We start from the raw sequence: 25,886 nt of genomic DNA on the forward strand, positions 1-25,886 counted from the left end.
TGTGCTGTTCCATTGCTCTTGAATTTTGAACCAGAGAAGCAACTCATGTGATCAGCACAAATATTTTTAGGATGCAATTGAGATTGTTTATTATGTTTTTATAACAGGTGCTGACCTCCAACTTGGCCAAGTGTCAACAGGAGAAGGAAGGTTTACAAGGAAAACTGAAGTTGAGAGAACATCTGCCTCAAACTGCTGGCAAGAGTGGAGACATACTAGCTTCTTCAAAGAACGTTGATTTAGAGATGAAACAGCTGCAGTGCAAACTAAAGGTGACAGAGTAGATTATCTAGTGCTGAAGATAATTCTTATTAACAGTATTTCATAGCTAGGTCAGGCAGATATATGTATTCTTACATACACATGTAATTTATATATCTTAGCCAAAGATTAGCAACTTAAGTATTAGATAATCTTTGATGTTAAGTAGAAATGTAGTCATAAGCAGGAGAATAGAAGTTAAAATTAGAACATTTTTGCAAGTCAAATAAGCAAGACAGGGAGGCTCGGTGAGTTTTAACACAATTTTTTAATATGTCATGTTGGAAAGTACTGTAGAGTTACTTCAATTAAAATTGTTGATTCCTCGCTTCAAGAAGGAGATAAGCAATAGCTATCTGTGTAAGGAGAACATAGAATTTGGGCTGACTAGGCAGGTCATATAGTATAACAATCTTATGTAACCTATATGTCATTACTACTCTTGTCTTCATTTTTTTTGTGTTTGTATTTTTGTAGGAAAATACTAACATGTTGATGATGTAATCTTTCTTTTATATGTGGATGATATAGGTGCTGGCTATGATTATCTGAGAGCTTTCTCAGCAGGTGTCCTGGCTCAAACATATTAATTCTTCTTCTTCTCTCACTTGAGGAAATACAAGTGCAACAGAATGTCTTTAAGTTGCTTTTTTCCATCATTTCATGTTTAACATTTGAAGAAAGAGAAAAGGTCAAAATGATAGAGCTTCTTACTGCTAGAAAAAATGACGCACTAGCAAGCTGGCTGCCAAAGGATCAAAAGGAAGAAAAGGCCATATTACATGAGCAATGTTACTGGCTGTAGCTCAAAGTACTGAATTGGCCATGCTAGTGCTGGAGGTATGGGTAGTGCTCGGACCTCTTAGCTGTTGGTGATAATCTTGGTGTTACAGATGTTACCAATAGCACACTATATGCATAACACCTAAATTCAGGGATTGGTAAGGGTAGGTCACCTTGAGGTGAGTGCAGCAGGGATTAGCCATGAAAAGGCACATAATTTGATTTAATTTAAAAAGATCTTGAAACCATACATGCTTACTTATTGAGTGTTGAAATTAGATTTGAGTTGACTAAGCTGCATCTACTGGTGGTGAGTGATAATCTCTATTAGTTAGGGTTTTCCTTTTCGATGACTGTCCTCATTGTCCAGAAACATAATGGTCAACTGCTCTATGAAATTAAGAAAAATAAAAAATAAGGGATTTTTTTTTTTTTGGTAAAATACTGTAAGAGTAACAGTCATGCTAGAAGCCTACTTTATTTATCTGCCAGATGCAAACTGCAAAATATATTGCTGAAAAATCAAAGTGTTTTTTTTGCTTCTGTAGCTGAGGAAACATTTAGCAAACATGTATGTATATGATGTCAAAAATACTAACATGACTTTTTATTAATTCTTGAAGTTGTATTACATTTTTAATGTAAAAAATAAACCATGTATGCAAAACCACATTTAGAGTAAACACAGTCTGTGATCCCAAATTCCGAGTAGTAGAATAAATTCACTGGTTGCTAAATTGGATGTGATTTTCAACTACAAAGGCCTTACAAGCTGCTTAAATCAAGTTAATGAATTTCTTATCCTTATTTTGACCTAATAATTTTTCAATAATTCAAGTCTTGCAAGTCATTTTTAGCAGAAGAGATTTTAAAAAGTTGTCAGCTATTGTTCCAGGCTATCTACCATGCTTAAAAGCAAGATACAAAGTTACTCTCCTAAATATCTGAATTTGGAGTCAGCAAAAGCTTTCCTTATAGCTCAAAATCTCAGAGTATCTGGGTTTGTTAGTTCATGTTTTGTTCTCAGACCTATTTTGCAGTGGTAGTTTGTGTTGTACATGGTGACTCCTTGTGTCTTTGCCAATAGGAAGAAGTGGGTTAGGTGTTGGTGCTGCGTTTGGAAGCAAACTTTTCTAAGCACGTGTCTTTGCCTCTGAGCATGTGCAGAGGCCCACCTAAGTATTCAGTCTGGTTTTGTAAACTATTTAACAGGGTGCTGTGCTTCATGATAATGGTGCTCAAGCTCAACAAACAGGTCTCAGGAATACTCTGCTAACATGCATCATTTTAACAATTTTTTGGTTATACTTCACATTATAATTCTAGTAAATAGACTAGACAAGTTATTCAGAACAACATTTTACGAAACTATGCACACAAGAATATTTACTCCCCTTGAGGTGCACAGAGTTATGTACAATACTATTAATGTTAATAGGTGTTACAAGTCTGCACTGAGCAAAGAAATTCTCCTGAAGTATCTTTGTTTACAGCACATCTGATTTGTTCTCTTATTTTTTATACATAATGAGTAAAAAGCTTTAGTACAGTAGCTGAACCTGAATACGTATATGCACACGCATATGTTATGATTACACTTCACACATATGTAACTTTTAGCAACAATTTTTGGATTTCTGAAATCTCTATGCGTGATACGTTTGATCTGCTAGTTTCAGCAATGGCATTCAATGCATATGCTTATATTGCTAGGATGGCTACTTAGTTAAATTGCATATATTTATTGCTGTAGATGGATTCAATTGCTCTGTATTTAAATCAGGTAGATTATCTGTTTGTTTGCATGGAGGAATTGAGACTTTTATAAACTTTCTACTATATACAATGAGGAAAGGCTGACAACTGTGTAGTTCTCCTTCATTAAAATTACACGTCTGAAAGTTGGGATCATACTTTTCTTGTTACTGACTTGTAGGATTTGAATTGGTATGGCCAAGTGGTAATTTCTTTGTCTTCTACTTTGGGTTTCAAGGGACACAAAACCAACTGCTTCTGCAGATTGTCTTGTATTTCTAAATGCACAAGATGAAAAGAATTATTGGAAATGTTGCTCTATAGATACAGGCTCCATGTGCTATAGAACTGTACTATTTCTCTTATCTTCTGTTAGGTTTTCAGCTGACCATTCTATGCAAGAGAAAATGTGGTCCTGATAGGTGCACGGGACTTACAGATGTCCTAGGGAGCATCTATTAATCATGCATTATTTAAGCAATGGAAAAATACTGGTTTTGGCTATATTTTCCAAAGAATGTACTTTTGCTTATATGTAGATAGGAAGAATGCTCTTTTGTACCAATTAATGTTTTAAGATCATGAATAACATCTGTGAAAGTTTACACAGCGCATTATTTCAAAGAAAATTACTGTTAACTGTGATAATATTCAAGCCTGCTTTATTGATATTTTAATATTTTTCGATGTAGAATTTGAATAACGAAATCACCAAGCAGTCGACCACCATTAAGTCACTAAAAAACGAAGTCCAGGAAAAAGAAGAACAAGTTCGGGTACTACAAGCGAAGTATGTCCACTCTTCTATCCATTGTGTTTGGTGCCACCCAGTGGCAGCTGTATAATTGTTACAACCTTAACCATTCTTAGGTTTTTAAGAAAACGTTTTGGTCTTCTTTTTACTGCAATCTTGCAGACTGTTACAGAGCTTTTTTTAGAAATTGGAGCAGGATATGCTAAAATTCCATGTTATTTAAAGTGATGAGTGCTTAGCTGGGTACAGTGTCTACATTGCAGTAAGAATATCCAAAACCTAGAGTAGACTATTTTATCTTTGATTTAAGCGTAAATAAATTCCTCAGCACTGTTAAACACAGTCTTTCAAATACAGTAATTCTTTGCCTAGGGGCTAAGAGACATGTCAAGGTTCAGGTGCTTAAACAAGATTAAATATCCAGTCTTTTATTCATAAAAAGTTCAAAAGGACAGTTGTATTTGTTTCTATTTGAATTGATTAAGGTTTACTACTCATTTGAAATTCACATGTATTGTTGTGAAGTATGCACCTGGGATTTTTATTGTGCCTACTTTAACTGATATACTACCATTCTTCAATTATGTTACTATATAAACATAACCTATTAGTACATCTGTGACGTTTTTGCCTATCCCATAATTTAACTCATCTAGTCATTCTATTTTTTTTTATTTGTAGGAAGAGTGCAACTTACCTATGTGAAATCAGTTCAATTAAAAAACAGAGAACCCTTAAAACTGTTAAATTTTGTATGGTGTGTATTGCCAAAATAGTGTTAGTAGTATAAATGTGAAATAGATACAAGAAATTCTAAGATGCACAGTTTTCTGGGGTTTTAATATGATATTGGTAAGGTATCAACAGCTTTTTATTCCTGAACTTAATACCAACATTCATTTTGCTTTCATTAAAAAAAAATTAAAATCCAGAAGTCTGAACGTATTCAGATTTTGCTTACATTTGTATTTAAAATATTGATTAGTATCATAAGAGTGGAGGCATTGTACAAGGTATAATTTTCTTATTGAACAGAGATTACATTGTAGTATATGCGAGTTTCTTGTTTTGAGAATTTTCTGAAAAACGCAGCTGTTATTTCTGCATTTCTATTATTGTTTTGTAGTTTTTAAGAATTATTACCATATCTAACATATTATGGTAATAGAGATTTATTATATTTTTCTGTGTATTACTGAGTTGGATGAAAGGAGAATTGCCCCTTTCATTTTATTTTTAAAATAATTTTGTACAAAATACTATTTGAGTAATACCTGCTTCAGAGATCAAATAAATTTCATTAATTAAATTTTGTGATTTCAACACTGGTTTTGCCTTTTTTTTTTGATAATAGCTTAGGAAGAATTATTATTTCAGATCAGGCAAGTTAGAGTATAAATGATAGCAAAAAGCAAATGACAAAGAAATTGCATATTTAGAAACAGATCTTTTTAATAAGTGACTTAAAACTGATTTTAATCATTGAGAACGGGGTAAATTGTAAGAATCAGCTTTAAAAAAAAATTAAAAAACTACAGCAAAATGGTTTGTCTACTGCATTTATACTTCTCAGTTGTGTAAAATAGTTGAATGTTAACGGTATTTCCTAACAGTGACATGCAGTGTTAACTTCTTCCTTTCTAGGATTTCTCAGTTGGAGAGGGACCTTAGTATGAAAAGACACTTGATAGAAGACTTAAGATCTCGTCTAAAAGTAAATCAAGAAAATGAGAAAACCTCTAATGAAACATTAGAAAGTCTTGAGAGAAAGGTACTTCTTTCTTGCTATTGATAGGTTTAGGAAAAGCAAAAGCTCATGGATTTACATAAGTTATTTCAACATGCTATACACGCTAAATCAATATATTGCTTTAAGCAAACAACATACAGTTAATTTTAGGATGTAATTCCCTCTGCTGTAATTTTCATGAAATCAGTATGTGGTGATAGCTTGGATGGACTCAGCTTAATTTAATGTATGTTCATAAGAGATGTAATTAAATATTAAAGTATTCAGAACAGCAAGTTGCCAGAATATACTATAAGTAGTGAGATTTAGTTTTATCCAGTCTAAGTTCATAAAATACAGTAGACCTGAAAGGGTGATTTTACAGGACATATGCTAATGAAGTCCATGCACCTTTCCTGGCTGTAACAGTTAAATGCTTTAATATGTTAATCTGTAGTCTACTGCAATGTTATGAATGATACACAGTTCTTAGCTTAATGTGATTTTCTCTGTGTAACTAGAGCTTAATTTCTGTAGCAAGTTATTTTCTCCTGCAAAATTCTAGAATGATTTCACTGAAGCTAGGATAACGTGTCTATGTTTATGCACCTTTCTGAATTATCCAACGAGTTAATTGCACTTTGGCCTTTAATTCCAAAAAAAGATTTTGATACTTCATTGTCTGGGAGGTTATGCAGCGTATGACTCCAAAATAGAAGTAGACAATTCACCAATTTACTTTTGTTTTCCTAGAATGCGGGTGCTTACTGAATACCATAGGCACTGTCTCTGCTTGCAGTCATACAGCACGTTCAGCTCTAGAGAGAGCTACCCTTTAACCCTCCATGCCAAAGGTGTTATTCAAAAATCTGCAGCCAAAGAGGGAGAGCATAAGTAAGCAATGGAGCTAAAGTATGAAATGAGAGAAATACCTGGGTTTTGTTTTAGATGAAAGATTTAGACTTGAACGATGTACTTCAATGCTGTTCTTTTGAGTATTTCAAGAACTGCATTTCTCAGATTCCAGAGAATCGAATTCCATGCATTAATTTGATTATTCCATGTGGAAAATCAGCTTGATAAATCTTACATTATCTTCAGCAGATGATCAAAGAAATTCCCTGTCACTAAACTTTGTCAGGAAAACTTTGTGTTTAATACTGTTAGGAGAGCTGAGTGGTTTTCTAGAAGCACTGGTCTGTCTCGCTTTACTCAAAATCAGTGTTTGCATTGTGTGGCGAAATGATAATAATTATTCAATACACTTTACAGACTATTAACTTGTAGTCAGTTATCATTTTCTCAGCTAAGTTTGAATTCATGTTTTTACTTCTGATTGAAGAAATGAGTGGAAATTGTGTTTTCCTCTCTTCTGCATGCGCTGCAACACTGCGTGCAAATACTCTGCAAGTGAAGAGATTTTCTTTACACTTCATATAAGTCAAGACTTTATGGAACAAGATTGCATGCAAAGTAAATTTTATTAAAGGCTAAATTCACTAACAGGTAGTTTAATAAAATTATATAATACAGGTATGTTGATGCAATACAGGTCAGTTTAGTTTTTATTTTACTTTCATTTTTTATTTTTTTTTAATATATAGTCAATATATAATAGTCAGTTGCTCTTGGCCTTTCATTATTTTAGATAAAGGTACTGACTGGAGAGTGTTCAAACAAAAAAAGTTCCATTGAATCACTGAAAGAAAGACTTAATGTAGCTACAAAAGAGAAGTCTCAGTATGAGCAGATGTATCACAAGGCTAAAGATGAGTTGGAGAAGAAGGTATGTTGGAGTTGTGATGGCTTCACTGTGGAATCTTTTGATACCTCACTTTCAAATAAAAAATTGCAAGGTCATCAGCTTAGGCTTTTTAAACAGAAAAGAGAATAAACATAATAAAAATGTTTCTCTGATTTAATTCAGTCACATGGCTGAAATTTAGATGCTGAAACTTGGATGTATTGGCTGAAAATGAAATTACATTACATTGCAAGTATAATGCTCTGTGATGTTAATCATTGTGTGGGAAGTTGGTTTGTTTGTGTTCTACCATACCCCTCAAACATGATAAGATTTTTCACCATGAGAACAGTTAAACATTGGAATAATCTCCCTGGGAAAGTGGTAGATTCCTCTATATTGGATGATTTTAAGGCTAGCTTTACAGGGGTCTGGGCCATCTCATTTAAACTATATATCACCTTAAAGGTTTGGATCAGATGATTTTTGAGGTCTCTTCCAACCTGGCATTCTATGCTTCTTTGATACCTGCTTGTCAGCTTTTATTATGTAACTGCTGTTTTTCTGCGGATGTATTTCAGGATCTCAAACTTACCAGTCTGGAGAACAAAATGATTGAGACTCAATGTGCCATGGCTGAACTTGAGACTACTGCATCTCAACAGCTACATGGCTTGGCTAAACAGAGCAAGCACACTTTGGAAACTGTACAGAAGAAGCTACTGCTCACCAACAACAAAGTAGAAGAGTTCATGACATTTGTGAAGGTTTGAGTTTTGATTTTCTTTTGAATGTCACCTTAATAAAGGTATTCTTGAGTGAAAGCAAAGCATAAGAGATTAAATAAGGCTAATCTTTGGCAGGTTCTCTTTTCTGGTACAATCTTTGAAGTTCCTTCACTGTCCTGGTGTCACCTCTGAATTGGTCTAAACAGGGAGGAAGAGTCAGTAGCTCTAAGTCTCTCTCTTAGACTTCCATAGGCTTCTGTAGTTTTTAGTGGCAATCTTTTTTTGTGTAAGAAAGAACTATAGTGCCTGTTCAGTATATATGTCTTGAATGTAGCAGATACATACTCTATATGTACTTTCAGACAAGATTCTACTTTACTAACCCATGAAACAGCTCCAGTTCTCTACTATTCTTGGATTTCTGCAGAGTTCAGCTGCTCTCAGATATGTTTGAGCAAGTCTGATAGCACTGGAAGTAGAAAGCTGTGGTATTTTGAGGCACTGGGGAAGAAAAAAAAAAAAAGCATATATTGTTATCTCTTTGTGAATAACTTTCCACTGTGGACTGAAATATATTACTATAGCACTTACGCATTTTAGCTTCTTTCTGCCATCATCAGATAACAAGTCACTTTACAACCACCCCATATTCAGTTCAGTAGCTAAATTCACATAAACTTTGTTATGAAAAAATACTGTTGAATGCACTTCAAAAATCCTAATTCAAAGAATTTCTAAGCTTAAGTACCGAGGGTGAAAATGAGGCTTGGATTTCAGGAAAAAAATGTGCCTGTTATTAAAAAAACAAACCTAGTTATTTTATTTTTTAAGTTTGTATTTAAAATAAAGCCTATCTTCTGTTTGCCTTGTTTTATAACCCTTAAGGAGATGGTATAAATCTAATCACTGTGTCCCATGATTCAGAAGTATCTTGCCTATTCTAGACCAAACTGTTATTTTCCGTGGGGAAAATGTGCTTTCTTCTAAGACAGAATGCTTCCTCTAACAGGAAGAAATTAACGTTCTTTCAATAGCTGCATGCTTATTTTTGGTTGAATATGGGAAAAACTGAATTGATCTGATGTAATATCTACTTTTTTAGATTAAACACTCCTATGACACAGATGGCAGGCAGATGCAATTCAGTCTCCAGTCAGGCTGCTCTGAATTTGGGAATTGCTTCATTTAGTAGACTGCAGTAGTAAATACAGACAGCGAAGATAAACAAATGTTCGTACTATCAATATAATTGCATAATGAAAAGTTTGTTAAAAGTTAGAAAATGAGAAAGTAAAAGATACTCTGTTCTCAGAAGTAGCTGTAATGAGCAAAATCACCTATTAGCAAGTATTATTATACTTCATTAGTTGTTAAATAAGCTTTTCTGTTAGTTACCATGAATATCCACTACCATTTATATGGTAGTACTGTGTGAAAAGAATGTTAATACGTAATTTGTCTATTAAAAATAACAATATTTAGCTATTAAAGCTAAGCATGTAGTTTCTCCCCTGGAAAAAAAAAAAAAAGAATATGTATCTGTATTTCAAGTAACATTTTTGCTGTCAACTGTTCCTGCGTAGAAATATCTTTTGAAAATAAAGATGCTGTCTATAAGTAAAATATTGAAGATGGAGAGTTCCTCAATAGACTGCTTTCTTTAGTTAAGTACTAAATATTTATTGGGAAAAAAAGTTTTCAGAAATCAGATTTTATTCACAATATGCCATTGTAAAAGATACAATTGAAAATCCTTGGCATTTCAGTGTAATTTTGCAGTATATTAAATAAATCCTGTTAAAATCTGTCTTATGTATCTGGTGCTATAACCTGCACAGGAAGATTGAGGTGGCAGAACAAGAAGTACCAGTATTCCTTCTGGCACCAGCTCTTCCTTTGAAGTCTGGTCTATCTCATTCCTCCTCTCTCCTCCCAGGTGGCTGTCGGTTTTCCCCTGACCTTGGTTCTCACTCAAGTTTCAGTAACTCAAATAAGTTTTTCTTATAGAGAGCACGTTTAATCAAATTTATGCTGTCTCTTATTTAACCTATTTAACATATTTGTATGACCCTCTTATCTTTGTCTGCTAGTCTGATCAGTTCACAAGCCTTACTTGTTTTTCTGAGGGCAAGTGTAATCTTGTCATTAATCAATTGAATGCAGTTACTTTTTCTAGCCAATCTATGTCTCTCGTGACATTACATAATTCTTTTTTTAACATACAATGATTAAATCATTTTAGCTTTGATAATTAATAGCTACAGCTAATAATAGGATGAGCAACTTCAGAGAAGAGATTGTGAATCTTTCTGTTTAGAACACTGTTACTTGCCTTTAGAGTTATTCATAACTCAGAACCACAGGATCTTGGATCCAGGTAAGTTCCCTTCCAACTCAAAGCATTCAATGATTCTGTGAATACTAGGTTCCATAACTTGGGGGAGAGATATTTGGTAGGAGTCTGATATACACCACTGAATCAAATTAGAGGATATGATGCGTTACTGGATAAGCACGTATTTATAATCTATTGAGTTTAAATTTGATACAATAAAGTATTGAATTGCTATGGGAAGCCCAGTTTGGGACATCTATGCAAATAGCTAAAATTGCTTGATTTTAAGATCTAATAATTGTTTCTAAAAATTGTGGAAGAAATAATTGCAAACAAAAGTTAGTGTCCAATATCTTGCAAGCCATTACTTGACTTATTTTTTTTGAAGTGTGGTAGAGGGATCAGGTGTTTTGTCTTAAATTACATTTAGTGGGAACCAACAGAGCACCTAAAATACAATGTTAAGAGCAGCTTATTTCTCCAAAGCTGTTATGAGGAAGATATAGACTAGTAGAAAATACGAATAGAACTTCTGCACTGTATTAGTTTATGAAGAAACAAAACCCCCACTATTTCATAATTAGAGAGTAGCTTCTTATAAATATCTATTTCAATTTGATAGGAAAAAACCCACTATACTTAGAAATTAAAAGGCAATATAAAGGAAATGGCAAGTGGATTATAGATAATAACCTCAAAATGTGAGCAGCAATAGAGTATGGAGGATGGAGAGAAGGCTAAAAATATCAGATGAAGTTTTTGGGTAGCGAGGCCAAGAATAGTAGAGGAGGGGCAGGATTTAAAAATGTACTAGTAATTAGATAGCTGTTACAGGGTGGATACGACCCATTATTAGAGAAAACAACACTGTGGCTGTGTAAAGATAGAAGTCTTGTGTGAACATTTCTGAAGGAAGTGTATGAAGCTGATGAAACATCCCCGGTCCATTAGTAGCCAACTAAGGATTTTAAACAATTTCTAGAAAGAAGTAATATCTTTAAATGAAGCTCTTCTATAACTTACAACTTTATAGGTTTGGTTAAGGGATTTTACCTTTGCTGATCCACATTTTGAGTAAGAATTCGAAGTAAGTGTTTACATGCTATGATATAACACTGCCATGAATACAAGCGTAATCTAAAAGAATGGTAATATTGAGTCAATATTCAGAACAGGCTGTGAGGATAGGTATTTTTAGGTCAGTTAGTCTGATGTCATTTCTGGCTAAAGTAATGAAAACAAGATATGAAATTCAATTACTAAAGTATTAAAGCACAGGAGTATGCAGATAAATGTCCATTGGATAAAATTAAGTAACTGCCATTAGGGTACTTGACTGAATGTCTGTTGAAAATAGGATAGAATATACTGGTTTGCTATTAAACTACCCAAAATCCTGCTTAATTCTGCAGGAATTCTGTTTTCCTGCATTACTGTACTTTTTTTAGGTTGCCTAGAGTTTGACTGTATATAGGTGATATGTACCCTTGTAAGATCAAGACTTGGTGCTTGTTGTCTGCCCCATTCAACTTGTACATGAGCAAAACTCATTTTTATAAATTTATCTGCAGTGAGGACATCTGCCTGAGCACAAAAATATCAGAACTTTCTGATCTTGAGAAAGGTATTTTGAAAGGCACCTATATTCAACTGTGACTGTAATAAATAGGTGATGGTGGCTGAATGCTTCACAATCAGATGAGTGCATTTCTCACTTCCATAATGCCTTTGTGATTTGGGACTTATGTGCCCTCCGCAGAGGATACTCACTGAAGCACAGTTTACATCTGGTCTTTTCTGGCATTGTTCTTGATAGGTGCCCAGTATAACCATCTGATAGAATTAACTGCCAAAATCAAGACCCGTGGCTGTTTACTTGGCAAGCTTAGTGGATCTACTTGGGATTCACTAACGCTCACTCTCTTAAGACATCTGCCCTCATTTATGCTACTTAGACCATGGCTTAAGCTAGGTGCATTTCCCGTTTTCTTTGTTGTTTGACATGCAGCTACATGCAGCCACATGTCAGAGGCCTTATTCCACTTGTTTGACATGCAGCTACATGCAGCCACATGTCAGAGGCCTTATTCCACTTGTGCTTGGCTGAATGATGTTCTGCCAGTCATTTGCCATTCAGTCAGCTTACCTTATATTCCAATATATCTCAGTCTTTCTTACCTTCTGCCATTTACTTTGAATCCTGGCATCATTTTTTCCATGGCATGTTTTCTCACTGCCATCTTGGGCTGTAGTTTAATATGCAGTTTAAGATAAGCTAACACTTCTATTAAAAAAATTCACCTCTGCATGGCCCTCACTGCTCATTTCTGTGCCTGTGAAACCTTCTTCCTTGTCCATTTATGAAGTGTTGTCACAAATATTATGTGGGTCAGTTGTGAGCTAGCTCATGAAAATGTAGTTAATCTTTTGAAAACCAGAGCAGAGAGGGTCAGAGCAGGGACAAGTTTGCGTGGTTGCAGGTGAGAGATGCTGCGACTGCCCTTTAGTGGTCGTGCTAATTGAAAACATCATAGGAAAATTCTTTGTGTTACAAAGAATAAGCTAATTAATGAGTCACCATTTTCATGTTAATAAACTTGTCATTTGTTAAATTATTTACCGTCATTGTCTTTTTCACTTGAATTGTTCTGTGTTGGGCACAGAGCATTGCCCAGAAACATGTTCTCCAAATGGCTATATGCAGAAGACATCCTATTTGCTCTTCATCTCAGAAAAAAAAATAAATAAATAAAATTAGAGATAATTAGTAATGGGGTTGGGAGGCTCAACTATTTAGGAAATAATCTGTTGTTTTCTATCAACTCCCTTCCTACAAAAGAACAACACAAGTACACTGCTACTGCCTGTACCTCCAGCTATGAAGCTCCTTGGTTAGAAGTATATCCTTGCAGGGGATATATATTCCTCTCATAATTCTCTAGTTATAGTGACACAATAAGAAACATTCTTCATAGGACCTTTCCACTGATGATTGTATTATCAAACCCTGTGGATTCAGTACTACTGCTCCAACTTCCTCCAAGCCCAGGGAGTATAGAACATGCTTTTTATATGGGTAACCATATCAGATGCAGAATGCCATTTGAATGATCATTTGTTTCTTCATCTAAAAATGCCAAGCATAATAATCAATGATAAATTTTATATTTGGGAAAAATAGACTAGCTTTTATTGAAATATGGTTTACTGTGGGGATGAAAATGATTTATTTTGAAAAGTTATGTATGAACCACGCCAACCTGGAAGTGTTGTTTGACCAAATAAAGGTTTCTTCAGCAGGTCACTCCCACATTTTGCAAATAACAGCAGATAGTGCCACTTATGTAGATCACCACTGTCAGTTTTTATTTGAAAATGGACAACTTTAATATGACTTCAAGTTGCTAGGAAATATTCCCCACTGGGAACACTTAAAAGCCAAAGGAAAAGAATATTTCATTTATTACACTGCAAAGTGTCAACACTTTACCTGAAACGCTATAACCAGAGTGATTATTTTGTATTGTGTGGAGTAGATGATGAGTCTGCCAGTCTGTGTTCAGTCAGAATCAGCATAACATTTGATTACGGGGATGTGTTCCAATCAGTATTCTTATTGGCAGAATACACACCATTAAGAGAAGATGTCCTATATGTAAAGAAAAATCTGTGTAACTGAAAAAATCTCACCACTAAAAAAATCAGGTATTTATTGTTTCTTTTTTCACTATGCATACTGCTTTAGGAAAAAAGGAGAAACACAGCTTTTATTATGAAATACCAACCTTTCTTGGTTCTGAGAAGGAATTGGTGATAAATTAAGCTAATCTCCATCAGGATTACTCTGCATCTGGGATTTAGGCAAATTGAATCAGAGGCCTGAATAGTGACAGTGAATATCTATTAGAGTGTAAACAGAATAATAGGCCCTGTGAATTTTAATGAATTAAGTGAGTAGCTGAACTCTTACAGTTTACTGAAGGCACATAGTCAGTGATGCATACTATATGCCAGGAACAGCATATAATATAGATGTCTTAATGGATAAGGTCTTGATGACTAAAAATGGAGAATAAATAGATTTTTGCAAGTGTTTCCTTTAGAAGGATAGCAGTTCATTTTGCATTTTGACTGTGATCGGTGATAATAAATGTAGCTTAAAATATGTTGAGTTTATATATATATATATATACACATATCCCTCTGCATTAAGAGTTTACAGAAATTTATTTGAACTGTTCCAGTTTTGGTAGCTGCACATGTATGTCTCATGCTAAGTTTACATAGATGCATGTCTGGTTCACACAGGTGATTTTGTTGATATTAGTTTCATTTTTCTCAGTGACTGGGAACCATTCTCCTAGACTATGACTTTAATATTAGGTACTGTGTGAATAGATCTTACAAACTAGAGCTGAACAGGAAACTCTTTTCACTAACTTGCAAATAACTTTGTTTTCTGCCTCAGGAAAAAAAGAATCTTCTCAGTTTTTCAGATAATGAGACTGAAGCAGGTTCATCTGGGAGCTGTTTGGAGACTCTGCAGTGCACTCCGTGGAAGGGTGTAGATCCACCTGTGATTCCATTAAATGGCTTGGAGAGACTGCCCTTTAAAGTTGATACTGAGCTCCATGCATAATCTGGAGATAGTTAGAAAGATGCCTAGTTTAAAGATAATGGCCAGTTCACTGTTTAAAAGATAGAAATTATGTTGACTGGAAAAAGGGCTCACTGGAAGACCTGAGAGATGGACACTTGAGTACCAAGTATATAATAAAAGCTCTGGGCTTGAAAAGGTTGGAAAACTATTGGCAAAATGACAGGAAAAGTAACAGAACTTGGAAAGGAGGAGAAGGGTCTCCAATAATGATTTATTTAAGAGTTCATGTAGAAATAATTTTTCAATGTATGTTGATGAGATTACTAGGAAAGGAAGCTGAAGCAGAGAGAACAGAAAGAACCCATATACAGAGCCTTGTGAAGGCTCCACAGTAAGTTTGAAGGGTAGGAGTTAAGGACATTCCCCACCACACATGCTAGAAGACTGTGAGAGGGGTGTGTAGAGCTCTAGGAGAGTGTAATAAAAAAAAAAAACAAACAAGTGACAGTGTTTTAAGAAAACAGACAATAAGATTTATGGAATTAGAATATAAGGAGTACCAGAGCTAACCTCTTAAATAAGGTTTCAAACACGTTTGTTTCAGCAGTGCAATGGTCTTACAAGGGGAGTCTGGTTTATAGTTTTCATGCGTTGCATGTGTTTCTGCAGAAGAGTAGCAGAAGCTCCGACACTGAACTGAGTATCAGAAAATATTGGTGCTCTTCACATCTTGGTCACTGACCTGCTATACGACCTTTGGAGTGTTGCTTCACCTCACTATTTCTTGGTTAGCCCTGAATATTCTTGTTTGCCATGTCTGTTATAACTGTGCTGACTTTCTCTGCCCTAACTGTTCAGATAATAAACTCTTTGAGATCCCAGGCATTTCTTACTGCACATGTGTAAAGCTCTAGTCTCTATCAGTGCCTTTTTTTTTTCTTCCTCAGTGTAAATAAATGTAATATATGATGTTCTAAGGGAATTATGCTAGTTTTGCTAGCACCTGTGTAAATCAGAGGTAATTCTGTTGAAACCAATGAATTTACAGCAGGGAAAAAATTTATGTAAATGAGGGAGGACTTAAATGCTGAATTAAATAGGACTTTAAATTATTATTATTGCTCATTTCACATAAATATAATTTTAGAAACCAGTATATTTTGACAGAGCTATTCTGCCTGTCATACCACTCTGATTACACGTATTTCAACTCATTCTCAGCTATAAAGAAAACTATTATTTTCCCCTGTTATAGGTCACAAAACATGGTAATTGTGTTGAAATTTAGCAACAGTACAATGTAAATTATGCAGTGTTTGCTGATACTTAAAAAAAAAAAAGCATCACTGATAACATTTGGTCTACAACTTAAGTTTTTTACAGTTTAATATACTGGAGAGATCAGAGAACTGTGAAGCTGTAATATCATATATGACCAAATGTCCCTCATATCAGTGAGCATGTTCTGTATGTTTTATAAATGAGGTGCCTAGCTGATGCAAGGAGTGACTTCATTCTACTTAAAGCCATGTTATGAAGAATACTATGAAAACAAACAGATTTTTAAGACTAAGATTTCATGCATAAATAAAGGTGTGATAGCTGAACAGTTATCAAGAAAGGATTAGAAAAGAGAAAGAGAAAACCATCACCAGCAATACAAAACATTAGGTTTTGGTGACAAAGAGAATTTTAAAGCAAGTATACTCTTCAGTATGTCTTGTGTACTTCTCTATAGAAATATGATCTACCTTGTGTTTGGGCCAGACTAAGTCCATTGCTGCATCTTGGTTTAAATATGTTTTGGTTTGAAAACAATCCAAAAATAAATACTGGCCATGATGTAAGTCACTTTTCTATTAATTTGTAGATAAATTGAACTATCTTTTAGGACATAGCACAATATATTAGATTTCCTTTTCTTATAAATGTCAAATATAGGTTAAAATGCTTTTAAGGTTCTTCCTTGTGGTTATAAAGTACTTATTTGTTTTCAAAGGTTTTGAATTGAGAAGGAGTGGTATTTTCGTTACAGGATGCAGAATGACATTGGTAGCAGAAGTAACAGGAATCAGATTATCAAATTTTACACAACAAAGTATCTTATTTCTCCCTTCATAGCGTAGTCGTCTTCCTTATTGCATTTTAACTGGTTTTGGGGCCTTCAGTTCTAAATGCCAAGATGCTGAATTTTGTGTTCAAATACTGAAGTACCAAAGCCCTTTTTATACTATGTAACTCAAAGACACTGTCAGTAAAGGCATGGTGGGTTTAGATTTAGCAACTGAAAAATGATAATGTTCAAATCTGTTTACACTTTTCCAGGTGTTCTTACTGTAATTTGATTTAGGATATTATTGCATTCACCTTTTCTAGTTCAAGAGTCTGTCATCCATAGCTCACAGCCATGAAGAAGACAAGATTGGGCTAGGATGCTGGAGAGCAAACTGGAGATAGCTTTTGCCATAGGGTTTTACTTAATTTTTCAGATTTTGTCTGTTAGATCTTTAGTTATGCTCATATGTGTTGAGATTTGCTTGTGATAATGGATATGGAAAATCAGGTTGTGGGTGCAAATATCACATTATTTTGTATGCGTATACTGCAATTTCTCAGTCTTTATGTAAAATGGAATTCTTACAAGATGCAAGGTGAGGCATTTCTTCTAGACAACACATGCTTTTACCTTCCACTGATTTCTTTGAAGTTGTGAGCACTGTTCTCAGTGCAAATCAACATAAATAGTGTTGTTTATTTTAAATCATATATCAACGTATTATTATATTACTCCCTTTCAGCTCTTCATTGAATTAGCATTTGAAACTTTGCAGGTCTGCTGGCTTTTTGATAATACTGTCACTGTTACTCCCTTGGGTGTATCTTTGATACGTTTGGATTTTAATGGACTCTACAGCTCATTTGTTTACTTTATTCTTAATGGAAAAAGATATTAAAATCCTATCTTAATTCCATGAAATGTGTACAAATAAATACAAGAGCTGAGCCACATAGTTTGAACTTGTATGCTTATAAATTTTACAACTAAATCAGAAACTGTCACCAAAGGCAGGTAAATAAAACTAAAAGAGCATATTATAAATATAACCCATGCGGCATTGGTAGAACAATATTACTACCACTTTAATATTTGGCAGCAGCATTTTTACTTGCTACTGAATACTGAAGTTGGTGGGAAAAGGTTAGACTGGTCTATATTTCCTCTGCACCTTTGCACTCTTTATTTCCAGGGCATCTGCTAGAGTCTCTGAAATAGCCTGTGATCTATGAGGACCGTAAGAATTAAGTTAACCTCCCGAGGCTAACTCATTCCCCTGGGTGAGACTGTTTCATTTTAGAGTCCTTGGCCAGGCAAATCTATTGTAGTGGTCTCTCTTGTTTTTATTTCTTGTCAACACCCTTGTCCCTTTTCTGATCAAAAAAATGATTATGCCTGGAAGGTGTATTTGTTCAAGTGAAGGAGCTGGTTGATGTAACTTAAATAATATGTGTAAAAAATTGAAATTAATATAGAAGAGTTTTTCTTTCCTCTGAAATACAGTGATCATACTGTGAGATCAATTTAAACATTCTTACTGAAAGTTTTTTGAAAGTCATTTTTAGAAAGGCAATAAATAACTGTACTTCATTGATGAGTCTTGAATGCTTGTTTCAGCAGTGCATGACATCATCTCTTTGTGCCACTTCACCCGCTCATTCTGTTTTGTTTTGTTGATTGTGAGCTGTTTGGCGTGGCAATGCTCTCTCAACCTTTTACAGTGCTAGGATCTGCTCTAACTCTAGGCCAGGTATAATTCTTCTACCACGAAATTAGAGAAGTTCTTTAAGCTCAGCATTCAGTTCTGTGAAATTTAAATTTGCTTTCCACAGACAGCTGCAACATCTTCATGATACTTTTGATTCTGTAAGAAACAAGTTTTGTTTCGGAATAGATTTTGCATTTCATTTTTGGTGTAGTACTCTAGTCATATCCTCACGCCATCTTAATCTACAAAAGAAGTGAGCTTTTAGGAACACATTACTTGTATCTAAAGACACTTTCATATTGAACTACACACAAAATGCTATGTATGGATTTGTTCTTTGTGTTATACTGTTCTATACATTTGTGCTGGATTGACCCCAGCCAGCAGTTAAACGCCGCATAGTTGCTTGCTTACTACCTGCCCCCAGCGAGACTGGGGAGCAAAAGCAAGAAAAAGTATGTGTTGGGGACAGGGCTATTAAATAAGTGAAAGAAAGAGTGGGGGGAAGTGAAAAGTGGGCCACCCAAGGGGTGTAGAGCAATGCCCAGCCAGTCTGAGTGGTGGCTACCTGCCAGTACTATCACCCACCCCCCTCAGTTTTTATTGTTGAGCAACAGTTTATAATAGTATGAAATGTCCCTTAGGTCAGTTCAGGTCGTCTGTCACTCCCTACTTCTTGTGCACCCCAGCTTACTCACCGAGGGAGTCGGAGTGAGAAACAGAAAAGGCCTTGATGCTCAGCAATACCCGGTGTGTTAGCCAAGCTGTTTTAGTCACAAGTCTAAAGCACCACACCATGGGAGCTGCTGAAAGGCAATTAACTCCAGCCAGGCCTATCACAACATTATTACTGTTGTACAAAGCACAGTAAAGCTTAAAATTTTCCATAAATAATGTGAGCCATGGCATCTGCAATGAGATCTGCACCTGTGCGAGACTGAAATCTAGCTGTGCATAGCTACAGAGCTAGCATCAGACTTTGGTCTGTTTTGAGGCCATTAAGTTTTATTATACTACAAACAATAACAATATAGTGTGTAAGTTAACATGGTAATTATGAGAATTATTTTAGGCGTTGACTTGGTGATATGGCATTTGTTAGGACTGTTTATCATTTTTTATCAATTGGAGGATCAACGAGTGTCAGAACTTTTTGGGATGTGAAGACCTTATTAATAGTGTGTTGTCAGAGTCTGTGCATCACCACAGCATCTTCCAGTGTAATTAAATATGACCTTTTAAATTAAAAAAGACCTTTGTCTTCTTACATCTTAGAACTGGCAAAGGATGTAGTGCTAGAAAGTGTTTTGTGTGCTGAAACTAAAATTGAAGACTATTGTCTTAAGACTGAATATTCTATGTTGTGATATAAAGTGAAAAGGCTTATAAGGGAGATGTTTTAGAACTGTATGCAACCCAGTAGATCTAATATATACTTGTATAACGATATGGAATTGGTAGATAATGCAACAATTGCTACTGATTTAAAGGACCTGGGTACTTTAAGCTCTTGTTAGTAGAATTTTAAGTGTGTTGTGTTTTTTTTTTCTAGTTGGTAGCAATTACACTTGTCCGACAAGACGCATTGTAGCTTTGTTTTCAGGAATTAATCATGGATTCCTATTCTAGTTGGTTTGTAACAGCTAAGCATATCCCACAGGAATAACTCTGATGGCAACATCCAAGTTGATAAAATGGCTTTACTAATAAAAGGCCCCTTAGATTTGACACCAAAGAAAATCAAGGAGAAAAGATCAAATCTTAGTATTAGTAGTACTAATAAATGCATTGTTATCAAACATCAATATAGTACTGAAGTTATAGTTTGCATTGATTTCATTGTAGGAAGTTTATATCACCTGTGTATGCTTATAAGTTTAAAAGCAAGGAATTCTGAAATACACAGTGGGAAATGTTTTCATTTAAAATCCTACACTTAGCTCCAGAATGCATTGGATCGATTTCTTGATCAAAGAATGATATTATACTGGCTTCAGTACACTTAGAACAAAACCTGTGTTGGTTAACTTAGATGTTTGCAATTTTCACTTTGGAAATGGTTCTTCCTAACTCGGTGAAAGACCTGTGTGACTTTGACATTGAAAATTTCTGCAGTAAGCATGAACTGACATATAAATGAAACCACTAAAAAGTAAAAGATCGAGCATAAGAATATATTTGTATATGATGGATGAAGATATATTAGCAGAAAAGCAACTTGAAGTCATAGGGAAGCTATAATTTTTTAAGGCACTTGTCCAGTGAAAATGTATCTCAAAACATTATTATTACAACTTAATAATGCCACGAGGGTAGGTTCAAAACCAGCTCGCCTCTCAGACCAGCTTGGAAGTCCATAAAGTAGCCTTATTTTTCACATATGGTGAAAGTGGTTTAGAACTCTTTTATGGTCTTTTAGTGGTTTAGAACTCTTTGGGGGAAAAAAGGAATTGAAGTGTAAGTCCTCTATATGTATGACGTACTGTGATTATATATAGCATGTTTGCTTGCAACTCAGAATTATTGATGGTAATTTTCTCTTCCTGATTTCTGTTTAAACTTGCTTTTTCTTCTTTTTTTTTCCCCTTTTTAAATTGTTGATGCAGATTCTTCAAGCACAGTGGAGTTACAGGTTTTGCGTTCCACTGTTGCTATTGCTGTCGGCTTGTTCATTCATCTTTTAGGGTTTGGATACACCAACCAAATGTATTTAATAATATCATAAGAGTATTATCTGACGATGGTTGTATGTTATCTGAGATGTTCAAATGAATGTTTAACTTTGTTTATTATCATGCTTTTTGTTTGTCTATGCTCAGGTATTTATCATTACCTGTCATCTTTCCATGTGCTTTTGCAGTTAATTTCCTTGATATTTTACTCCTTTTGCACCAGCATACAACTGTGCATCCTCTGATCACAGCCTGATCACCTGTCTGGGAGAGGTCTCCTTACTTTTGAATTTCGGGAAGCTGATTTGATGTGATTTGGTTGAAAAAGTGCAGTTGGGCTTATTTTGCCATTATCAGACACATCTACATGCTGCTGGAAAAATTTACTGTTGGACCATTTCAAATGCTACAAAAACATGTTGTGATTTGTCTGTATTTCTTTTCCATAGTGTGTGCTTTTGTACTTGAGGCTCTGTTCTCCCTTAGTCCATTTCCTTCTATGAGCTTGATCCAAGTTGTCCTAGCTCCCTGCCTGTAATGTTTTAGGTTTCTTCATTCCTCTCAGTTCTGTCTACATACAGATATTTTGTTGAAAATACTGTGGATGGAGCGAACCACACTTAAATCTGAAAGTAGGACAAATTTCATTTTACCTCTTGTCCTAAAATTCATTGTAGGCTAATTTTCATTTTAATAATTAAATTTAAGCTAAGTACAAAAAATTGAAGTTGGAAAATGGTAGGAAAATAAGCAAGTCTTGGAGTTGGGTGAATCTGTTCTGCTTTCTTTGAAATAGATCAACAAGTGCTCCCTAATGACTGTATTTTGGATACATAAGAGCCTGTGGAGTGCTTTACCCCAAATGCCAATAAACAGCCTTCAAATTTCTGCATTCAGTTTCTATGACATGAAGGGATTGTGCAGAAAAAATAATTTTGGGGAGTTTATCAGCTACTGGTGAGAGATAATATAATAAGATGAGTCCCACATATGATGATCAAAAGAAAATCTTATTCTCTTATTTTAAACTCAGCCAAGGGATCTGTGTTTACAATCACAGTTCTGCTTTAGTCATGGAGTTTGAACTCAATGGGAAGATCTTCTGACAATCAATTACTGCTCTTGTGTCTCAGCCAACAGTTTTTAAATAAAATGTCTTGCTCTGCTTTTGACAAAATGGTTTTGTCATACTTGCATAAACATTGAAACAAAGTAACTTTAGTTTTCCAACCAATGTTTTATACTAACACTTAGTGGTATTCATTGAACCAGAGAGCTTTAGGAATAGGAGACGAGAAAGGATCTTTCAATTCTTTGTTGTGCAGTTTGGCTTGTGTTCAGCTGGGGAAGGTATTATCCAAGCCCAGTACTTGTGTGGTGTTGGGGAACAAAAACCAAAATCGGGTTTGGATTCTGTTCAGTTTTTATTCAGATCAACAAAGTCTTCTCAGCGGGATATTTCATAACATGTTTCAAATAAACAAAGAAGAATGATCTCACCCCTGCTTGGTTTCTTTCCCCTTAACCATGAGTACAATTTTTTATCTAGTCTTCTCTTTATTTTTTCATTTTCCTAGGTTTTTTATCAGCTTTATAAATCCTGATAATCCCTTTTTTTCCACTCCAGATAATGGTTCTCATTTCCTATCATTTAAACCTTTCAAAATGTTTTCTTTTAATAGTATTCTTCTGGTTTTTCTGGATTTTTTTTTTAGGCTACGAGCATCTTTCCAGCTTAGCTCATAACACACTTCAGAAATGATCATAGAAAGATTGCCTTTTATTAATATTGGTTTTTGTGGTCATTAGTAATAGTAGTAATGATAATACGGGCAGCATAGTTGTGCAGCATTGGACATCCAATCAAGATCCGGTTCTTGCTTAAAACTAACTGAAAGACTTCAACAGCAAAACAGAATCTAAAATTGAGGTATCCCTGTTTCAGACCTTGTCAAAGCCAGCATTAAAGAACAATTGGAATGTTTCTGGTCTGGCACCCGATCTTTCTCCCACCACCTGGACTGCTATCCGTTTAGAACACCTACTATCTGCTAAGAGACTCCCTGGCTGGTCTTTTGTATGGGCCAGCTGCATAGACAATACAGCCCTTCCTGTGCAATCCTTGGACAATAATATGGTGGACTTGTGTGGTCCAAGGGTATGCTGCTACCAACATGGATAACCACTACTGTGATGGCTTGGGCCGTTGGACTTATATTGTGAAAAATCGGTAGCCAGGACAGTTTTGAATTACCCTGTCTTGGTGGAAAATGAAATTTCAGAGTTTGAATAAAGAGATATACTGGTGTTTCTTCATGCAGTGAGGTATGAATGACCTTTAAGATCTTTGTGGTCTTTAAGATATTTAAGATCTTTGACCATAGTAAAGCTGGACACTTCTGTTGTTATTTCAAGAACATTTCTGGCAGACTGAATCAGGAAAGGATTTTTAATTGAAATTATGAATTGTCACTGTGAATATAATTGTTTTGCTAAAGACATAAAAAAATGTACCTGTATTTAAGAGAATTTTCTGTTTTAATGCATTAATTCATATTCTGTGTACTAAATACCATATTATTTAATATTACAGCACATATCCTTTTGAACCCATAGGACAGACTGATGATAATATTCCTATCTAAAGGAGCTTAGTCTAAATGATATTGTTTTTGCATCTTCCAGGCTCTAACCAGGGAGTTACAGCACGGCGTACAGGAGCTGAGAACAAAAATCAAACAAGCAAAGAAAATGAGAGAAGTGAGGGCTTGCAAAAAGGGTCTTTCCCAAGAGTGTTTTCAGTTGGCAGCATCTATCCTTAATGTTTCAACAGCTGATCTTGAAGAGATATTAGAAGTAGAAGATGATGAAGTAAGTTATTTAAGGATGCTTCAGTAAAAAAGTGCTAAATCAGAAGATGCTGCATGTTTCTGTGCTTGAGGAAAAGAATTTCCAGTTAAAGACTGGAATTTCATTATGCAGCGTCCAGCACAAAAAGAGCAGAATAGTTGGATTTAAATAAGAAGGTCAGATTAGATACTCGTAAGGTGGCAAGACTTTGGGCATGCATAAATAAAACATAAATATACTGTTTTGATCATGTAGATGTAGCTACATTATTTGAAAATCCTTAGTAGTTTTCTTTTTTTATTATATGTTTTCGCAGAGTTATGCATTTTAAATAGGCATCTCCATTAATAAAACCAAAATTAGAATGTGTCTTGCTGTGCCAGATTGAGTCCGTTGATGCTTCCTTTCTTCAGTTGTGATATCTATTAAAGATATTTCTAGTAGACAGATGGTATCTGAGGGAATCCATTGCCTTTTTTTGTTCATTCTATTATACATTTTACTATGAAATATATTGATCATGTTTCATCAAATCACTCGTATTAAATAAAGTAATAGGATTTCTTATCCAGATTTATTTAGGCCTGATCAAACAATACATGAAAAAGCCCATACACTTGCTTCAATAAAAGTATCCAGGACCTGGCCATTATTGAGCTGCGTTAGTAGTCTGGTGATGACTTAATTTTAGCCTTATTAGAGCTTTATGTCACAGAAGTCACAAAAGAGAGTTTGCACATTGGTTAAATAAAATATTGTCAGAATATTGTACCTGTTAATATTTTTCTATTTTTAGGAAACAGCGAAGACAAAAATTGAATTTGAAAAAGATAAAGAATGGCTGCAGTATATACAGAAACTTCTTGAAGCACAGGTGCTAAATTTATATCTTTCCTAAATTAATTATAACTTTCTACTCTAGGTAGCTAAGTGGTTTTATATTGTAATTCATCTGTTGCATTTGTAATTATGTTGTCATTGATGGTCCCAACCTATACTGTGATGAGGCAATATGAAATCCTTGTTTTGTAAGATTTCATTTTCATTTCTCTTAAAATAAAGAGTCATGGGATAAAACTGAAGATATCTTAAGCAAGAATTCATCGTAGCAAACTTAACAGCTGAAACCAGTGAAACAATTCTGGAGAAAACCTGAACAGATCTTGGCAAATGTGTTAATTGAATTATTCAGACACTGTGTAATGCTTGTTAGAGTGAAAAGGATCCATTCTCTCATACCTCTTAGGAAAAAGAGATTTTTTATTATGTGCCTTTAAAGTTAGTAGTTGATATGGACACCTGAGGAGTTCATGGGTTTCAGTGACCTTTTACTGTGGACCTGTTTCCAGTCAATTCATGTTTTCCTCATAGCCAGACAGCTGTTTATTATCGTGTCTTCCCGCATTCTCTACAATATTTTCTACTGAGACCTTGAGCAGCTTGTTAGTGGGAAGTAAATATTGATTTGGCATCCTGTCAATGCAGAAAGAATGAAAAAATTTCCACCAGAGGCCCCTCAAACATTTTCCTATCGACATTTTCTGGGCAGAGAGGAAAGCTGCATAGAGGATGACAAGGCTGAGACTAGCAGAAATCCCTGAGGGGTCCATTGAGACTGCTGCTGTGACCTGTGTGATACTTTTTCTTCTCTTTCAAGTGTTTTTTTTTAATACACACAGAGTCTACTGGGATGCTCCCCTCTTGTAAGTGATCAAGGGCAGTTTATTGGCAGGTGAGAGCCCTGCTTTTCTAGCTATAGTCGGCTTTTGTTTGGACATCACTGACAACATACACTGACTCTTCAAACTTTTCCATTATATTTTAGTTGTCTTCTTTAATCAGATTATAGGTAGCTGATGTCTGAAAAGAAATAGAATTTGATTTATAAATCCAGTGTTCCTAATGCATATT

At 34.9% G+C, this 25,886-nt stretch overlaps 1 protein-coding gene across 5 annotated transcripts in view; it reads left to right on the forward strand.

The window, feature by feature from the left end:
• The window catches only part of CNTLN (centlein), a 199,272-nt gene that overhangs the window by 166,006 nt on the left and 7,380 nt on the right, over window positions 1-25,886 (forward strand). For 3 of the 5 annotated variants that reach the window (XM_054053476.1, XM_054053480.1, XM_054053479.1), the window contains 7 exons: window positions 108-272; window positions 3,492-3,589; window positions 5,198-5,324; window positions 6,931-7,068; window positions 7,608-7,793; window positions 23,811-23,996; window positions 24,772-24,849. In XM_054053476.1, coding sequence (XP_053909451.1) covers window positions 108-272; window positions 3,492-3,589; window positions 5,198-5,324; window positions 6,931-7,068; window positions 7,608-7,793; window positions 23,811-23,996; window positions 24,772-24,849 — 978 coding nt within the window. The remainder of the gene's footprint in view (window positions 1-107; window positions 273-3,491; window positions 3,590-5,197; window positions 5,325-6,930; window positions 7,069-7,607; window positions 7,794-23,810; window positions 23,997-24,771; window positions 24,850-25,886) is intronic. The other 2 variants (XM_054053477.1, XM_054053478.1) reach the window with 2 other exon arrangements.

This window comes from Cuculus canorus, chromosome Z (genome assembly GCF_017976375.1).
Source record: "Cuculus canorus isolate bCucCan1 chromosome Z, bCucCan1.pri, whole genome shotgun sequence".
NCBI lineage: Eukaryota > Metazoa > Chordata > Aves > Cuculiformes > Cuculidae > Cuculus > Cuculus canorus.